Source organism: Convolutriloba macropyga, unplaced genomic scaffold, assembly GCF_964194025.1.
Source record: "Convolutriloba macropyga unplaced genomic scaffold, txConMacr16.3 SCAFFOLD_734, whole genome shotgun sequence".
NCBI lineage: Eukaryota > Metazoa > Xenacoelomorpha > Acoela > Convolutidae > Convolutriloba > Convolutriloba macropyga.
The window spans coordinates 56,825-63,911 of record NW_027450176.1 but is presented as its reverse complement, the minus strand read 5'-3'; the positions used below and the strand labels follow the sequence as shown (position 1 = coordinate 63,911).

The following is a 7,087-nucleotide window of genomic DNA, read 5'->3' as shown; positions in this document are numbered from 1 at the left end:
GATGCTTTACTTTTTCATTTTTTCCATGATTTTCATACTTCCCCGGACTGTGCTATTAATACCAATAGCAAATAGAAATTCTATCGGTATAAGAAAGTTGCAAAAAGAAAGTTGTTTCTAACTTCATTCTACTTTTTTGGACATCTGGAGAAAAAGAGCTTACATCTGACTATTAAATGGTATAATTTGTGCTCAAAATATTCACCAGGACAGACGTTTTTGTTATAAAAGAAGGAAAGTTTTTTTGCGTGACATTGTTGTTTGGAGAGTTAGGTCTACTTTTTCTTCCAAATTTTAGACTCTTTTTTGCGAATTTCTCTTTAAATATATCATTTTTGGCTCTCTGATATTGGGGACGAGTAGTTTATCACTGGATGACGTCTTCTTTTGCAAAAAGAACCAGATTTTTTGTGTAATTGGGTCCCGTAGCAGATGGCTTTTCTTTCGGTCTCAAAAATATGAAAAATCTTCAATTTGTCTGGGTGCTGTAGGCGTGAGATTTTTTTTCATTTATTCGTGATTTTTATACTTCTCTAGACTGCACCAGTGGTACCAATAGCAAACTATTTTAAAATTTTATTGAAATTTGAAAATTGAAAAAAATGTTGGATTTTTTTAAAGAAAATCTTTTTTTGAAGAATTTCGAGCTCGATTCCAAATTAAGGACATTTAGAAAAAAACGTATATCTGTTTATTGATTGGTATAATCTTTGTTCACAATGATTACCAGGACGGCGTTTTGTTATAAAAGATTGCTATTTTTAAGGATTGTTTCTTTTTACATGATATCATAGTTTGGAGAGTTAGATCTACTTTTTCTTCCAACTTATAGCATCTCTTTTGGGAATTTCTCTAGTAATTGAATTTTTTGGCCCTCTGACGTTCGAGACCAGTTTTGGTATCCTTGGGTCCTGAAGCAGATAACTTTTCTTTCGACCTCAAAAAAATCCACAAAAATCTTCAATTTTTCAATTTGGTGTAAATATGACACGCTTATAACTTTATCCCCGACTTTATACCTCCCTGGACTCTACCGGTGTTACCAATAACAAACTTTTCAAAAATTGTATCAAAATGTCAAAATTGCAAAAAAAGTTTAATTTTTTTAAAAAAACCGTTTTTGGAAAAACTTTGGGCTCAATTCTACTTTTTTTGACACCGAGAGACAAATAAGCCTATATCTGACTATTAAATATTATGATATGAGTTATCAATGTGAACCAAGACAGCCGTCTTGTCATAGAAAAAGGATGGTTTCTTTTTTATGGTATCGTAGTTCGGAGAGTTAGGTCTAATTTGCCTTCCAAATTATAGACTATTTTTTCGGCCTTCTGACATTCAGGACAAGTAAGTTAGCGCTAGTAGGCTTATAGAACTGTATCTGAATATTAAATTTTTTAATCTGCGTTCACAATGTATACCAGGACGGCAGTTTTGTTATAAAAGAAGATATGTTTCTTTTTTCGTGCTATCGCAGTTTAGAGATTTAGGTCTACTTTTTCTTCCAAATTATAGACTTTTTTGTGAATTTCTCTTTAAGTTAGAAGTTGACTTTTTTGGGCTTCTGACGTTCAGGACCAGTTAATTATTGCCAGTAGACGTCTCATATTGCGAAAAAAGAACCGGGTTTTGGTATAATTGGGTTCTGTAGCAGATAACTTTCTTTCGGTCTCAAAATAAATCTGTGAAAAGTCTCCAATTTTTCGAGGAGTCTTAGATGTGAGGTTTTTTTATTCTTTCCGTATTTTTTATATTTCCCTGGACTGTACCAATTAATAGCTTTTTTTGAGATTTTCTCTTTTAGTTGACTTTTTTCCGGCACTCTGACGTTTAGGATAAGTTGTTTATCACTACTAGACGTCTTTTGTTGTAAAAAGAACCAACGTTTTGGTATACTTCTATACTTAGGTCCTGTAACAGATAAATTTTCTTCCCGTCTCAAAAAAAGTTCTGTAAAAATCCTTCAATTTTTGGAGGTTTGATTTTAAAAGTTAATCCGTTTTGAAAATTTTTTTGTGCGGTTAGTATACTGTGCATATGCTTAGTTGTTCCTCATTTGGGGATACGAAATTTTATTTTATTGTTTTTTTGTCTGTGATGTTGATTAATTGTTTAATTTTTAAAAGGTTTTTTAATGTGACCTTAGTGGGGATTTTCACGATGGCGGTCTTGTATAAGGTAAGTAATATGTATAAGGTGAGTACCGAGCTACCACCCACTAAAAAATTTAACTATGCTCGAAAAAGTAGACTCAATTGTTGGTTGATAAGCTAGTGGGAGCTGAATTTTCCAATTCTTGGTAATTCCTGATAATTCTTGATAAATCTTGACAAATTGCGCTTAATCATATGAATTCGTGCTAAATTTTGTTTGAAGGTGCTTTTTAATTTTTACAACTTCGTGCCATGTCATGGTTAGTCTTTCCTGGAAATTTTGCTAAGATCTTTTATCCTGATAGCCATGCAAAGATCAAACAAGTTTGTACATATCTTGAGGTTTTCTTGCCATGTAACACGGCAAGATCTTGGCAAGATTTACCATGTTTAATCATGTTTATATCATGGCTATCAAGTTTCGTTTCACTGGGCGGCCCGTTGCTCATCTGTGTTGTTTGAGCCTAATAGTTAATAGTTGATAATAGTGACAATATCAACTTGGGACGCAAACAAAAAAATTTTGGGAGGCTACAGTGGATAATTTATTATCAGTTTGATACTTTTTGTTTTCGAATATTTTTTTGAAAAAGTTCTGATCTTTTTCGGTATTATTAGTTCTTTTGCTTTTTCCGTATAGTATCTTTGTGGAAATTTGCATCTCTTGGGGAGACTTCAATTGTTTTTTTAGTCTTTCGTTTTAATTTAATGTATTTGCCCAATTTGACACTAAGAAAAATTAGAGATGTTTTGCGTTTTGCCCTTCTTTTTTCTTCTTATGTCTAGTATCCTAGCCTTCGCAAATGACAGTTCTCATCTGATGAGAAAATCTGATAACAAGAAATTGAATTAATTCAATGATTCGATTTTCCGCAAACATATGGAGAACTTCAATGTTACTAATTTTTTACCAATAATTTCTTCTCCCTTTCGTCTTTTCATTTCTAATCAACTTTTGACTTGAATTGTTTTATAAACATTCAACTAAACTAATTTTATTTGGGTTGCTGAAAGAACTCTTATGAGAATTTGAAACGGAGTAATCGACTGGACAATTGATAATTGTAAGTGTTAATGGATCGGTGTATTTCGTTTCAGAGAGAAATGATGAGTGATCTATAGTAACCTTCCAGTCATCTGTAGTTGATCTTTTAAGGAGGCAGTAATGGGAATGTTCCACAAAATTTTCCTTAGCAATTCTGATTTTTTATACCATAGTTTTCTTCTGTTGTAGGGAGACGCAATTTTAATACTATATTTTTTTCTGCGAAACTAAAACTGCGCGAGACGCAACGTATGTGATACGCATTTTGATATTTGATTCAAAATCATAATTTTGGTTGCAGATGCTATACGTTGCCTTATTGCTTGAATATGAGCCTCATGTTAGTTTCGAGGAAAAAATTTTTGGATTTCCTTTGAGGTGGTAGCAACGTAGCTTCTGACTAAGTCAGAGTTGAAATTGAAGTCCTTCTGTGGAAAATTGACCCAAGGGAACCTCATTGTTGTTTCAAAGCATTGGGTGATTCTAATGCAACTACTGCTAAAGAAATTGATGAGGGAAGTTAAAATCCTGCTTCGCTATTTTTATTTATCTCAACCAAATTTCTTTTTATTTTCAAAAATAACTTTTTCTTCAAACTTCAGGGCATTATCTTTACGCAACTAGATTTTTATACCAATTTATACTAATTTTTGGTGTTCCTTCCAATCAGTCTATCCTTCAAATTCGATCCAACAGAAATTGTAAACCTCAGGAAATAGTGTTTTCCATTTAAGCGGAATGAAGCCTAGTCCATTGCTCTCTGGAATACACAAGGCATATCAGCTAATCCTTATCAATCAAAATTTCAAGTGATAATTACTGGTCATATCTTAACTAAAAACTATTACAGTGGCCTGTTGTATCCAGGCAAGACTAAAATGACTGTACGGGTACCTTAACATTCATTGTTGCTAAAGGCTCTGTTTTTGCTAAGCGTTTAAATGGATGAACCAGAGTATTATAGAATAAATTTATGTATACTCTAAATCTTATTATTGATTTTTGTTCAAATTTTTTTGAAAGAAATTTTTTGGTCTGAAGATTCCGATACTTTCATTCGAAGCTTCTGAAGATTTGTTTTTCTACTTTCGAATTGATAGATGCTTGTCGATATGTACTTTCGGGTAAAATGCTAATACTTTATGGCAAAACAATTTTGTTTTCTTGTTACAGCTAGTTAGCCCCGGGTATTTGTTTCTTCTATTCAATATTGACAAAAATCTAATTATGCAAAAACGAATACTGTTAATTTTTGAAAAACCAAAGGAAAATCGATATACTTAGACTTTTCCTGGTTAAAAAACTTAACATCTAAAGGACATCAGAATTACTAGCATAATCATGCAAAAGCCGTTTTTTTACTGTTAAGCTTCTTGAAAAAATTTCAAATTTTACCGCAGATTGAATATCGGATCATAATCTTGCAAGAATCTTGGAAGATCTTGCAGGATTAACATGGTCTTGCAAGATAAGTAAGATTAACGTCTTTTTGCAAGAATCGGCCGGGGATACATAATATTGATCTTCAACTTGGATTTGCAGATTTTTGTACTAGCCTTCGACCTTCGTTTTGCACGTGTATTTAGAGAAGAGACACACAGGTGTGAGCAAAAGATTTCCACGGTTTATCGTGAAAAAAAAATTTACCTCTGTTGTCCTATGACATCTATTTTCAACCTTGAAATTTCAGTTGAGCCTTCTTCAATTATCTTTTACCCTATGTGTTATCTGATAATTTCAGTATTTGTACTTCGTACATTGATTCTGGTGAAGCCTGACTGCGGTAAGTTGGTTTCTCAGCAGCGCTTACGTCTTGATAGATATTTTTTAGGTTTGCTTGATTGATTTTCATGCGCATTTTTGGTTGCATTTGGTCAAGTTGTCGGATTTCGATTTTCTTAGATTGAAAGTTTTTAATTGTAGTTTTGATATCATAAAATGGATTAGCTTAAAATGCGCAATTTTTGTCTTAGATTTGCTTTGGATTAATTTTGTAATACAGCACTGTTAGGTCCGGATGAACCAACACAGAGTAGCCCGTGACACTTGATGAGTTCCTGATGTAAAGAGATCGAACCGGGTTGAGGTTCCTGGCGGAATTACCTCTAATCAGAATGTTGTAGAAAAACGTGACCTTTGATTAGACTTTTGTGCGCTCGAAGCAGGCTCCGATCAGCTGAATTCATGCAGGAGCGACCCTCTTTTTAGACTGAAATCAGACTCAAATCATAGTATGACTGGAGAATCTGGCCTAGAGAAAAACAACAAATCATCAAAATTATTGGACTTTGATTACACAAAGCTGTCTGAAGCATAGACAATAAAAGGTCTGCTATCTATATATACAAACGTCTAACTCTGTATTGAAAAGTCAGTTTTTGCTATTTCGTCGAAAATGTGCACTATTCTTCTTGGTTCGGTTTTTTTTAATGCCAAAGCCTGTTTGTTTACAAATTTGATTTGCTTTCTTCATCCTTTGGTTTCTTCACAGCCGTCTTTTTTTGTTCAAAATTTAGTTGACTCAATTTTTTGCCCGTCATCATCGCCACCCGCAAAGTCCTCTTCCTTAGTGTACATTGGGGTGAGGAACACTACGATGAAACTGAGAAGTGAGAATGGGAACTGGATCCAGTGGAGGAACATTGAGTATCCCCAGTCGAGGTCTTCCATCTCATCATTGAGGCACCAGGTGCAGCAGAGGGGACCAAAGAAGCCACAGGACATCTGGATGTAGCTCAGAACAATCACTACGTTGTATATGTGGTGATGCATCTGAAACCAACAAACAGCTGCTATTCAGTTTCGGACCCAGTTATGAACTCCTGGCTTCTTGAGCTTACAAATTACATGTTTCAAGCAAGGTAACGTTACTCTGCAGAAGTCTCTTCCAAATTTTAGTTGAGTGGTTTGTGATTAATACCAGAAGTTTTCATAGGCTTCAAGCCAAATCACAATCATTTTAAAAACTCACCGCGGGTGATAAGTAAATGGCGGCATGCTTGGTCAGAACCAAAATGCCAAACTCGATCAAGTACGAAATGAGACCCACAGCAATCACATACTGGATCGCAGACGCCACCTTGGACACCTCCAACATCACCAAGTCCGGCATATTCTCACATCCGGGAGGTCCTGCCGCTGGACACTTCATGAACTGGCCATGGTGTGTGACGTCATTGGTTTTATATTCCACAGTTGAAATAGAAGCGGAGAGAAATGCGAGGCAAACGAGTTGAAGGGTTCCAGCTCCAATCATCCACCACCCTTTGTTCGCTTTTCCGTAAAGTTGGTCGCGAAAAAACATCTTCAGTTTTTTATCACAAGAAAACGACTTTTATTCAGTCTCAGCGAATCGTAAGAAAACAATTTCTGTTCAAACTCAATAAAATTTTTTGTTGGAACTCGTTTTGAGAGAAAATTTTTACCAGCAAAATTGTACAACTATCTATTCAACCTGTCAGCGAGCTCAAAATATAAAAGTATTCTCTCAAACTCTGTTTTCTAACTAATAAATATTTATTCATTAGCTAAAACTTCGTTTCAACGGCGTTTTCAGCTTTAAAATGCATTTCTAATCGCAAAATTAAATTCTTGAAAAAACAAGTTGATGCTCGACTTGTTCTTTTATGCAGGCTTAGCTTGAATCAAAGAGCGCACGAGTTCAATTTTAATTGCGTATATTTATATATTTACCTTTCTTTGATTCGACAGAAGTTTCTGTACAGGCATTTAAATCATGCAATTATCGAACATGTCAAAAATTGCTCTTTATTAATGAACAGCATGGGGCCCTATGACGTAGTTTTAAAGACCACCATAAATATCAAAGTACGCGCTAGCAAGCAAACACGTGATTTTAGATGGCCGCGATCAAAACCGAAGTGTAATT

The 7,087-nt window shown here is 34.6% G+C and overlaps 1 protein-coding gene across 1 annotated transcript; it reads right to left on the bottom strand.

Moving 5' to 3' along the window:
• Positions 1 to 5,463: 5,463 nt before the first annotated feature.
• On the bottom strand, positions 5,464 to 6,800 carry LOC142355685 (uncharacterized). The gene is made up of 2 exons (XM_075407767.1): positions 6,170 to 6,800; positions 5,464 to 5,970 (listed from the first exon to the last, which is right to left on the bottom strand). Exons 1-2 carry the CDS (start codon positions 6,500 to 6,502, stop codon positions 5,704 to 5,706), a joined length of 600 nt encoding a protein of 199 aa, XP_075263882.1. The 5' UTR covers positions 6,503 to 6,800; the 3' UTR covers positions 5,464 to 5,703.
• Between the last annotated feature and the right edge of the window lie 287 nt (positions 6,801 to 7,087).

Coding starts and splice junctions, on each gene's coding strand:
- LOC142355685 (XM_075407767.1), bottom strand. CDS start 6,502: ATGTTTTTTCGCGACCAACTTTACGGAAAAGCGAACAAAGGGTGGTGG. Junction 5,971..6,169: donor CCATTTACTTATCACCCGCG/GTGAGTTTTTAA, acceptor TGTTGGTTTCAG/ATGCATCACCACATATACAA.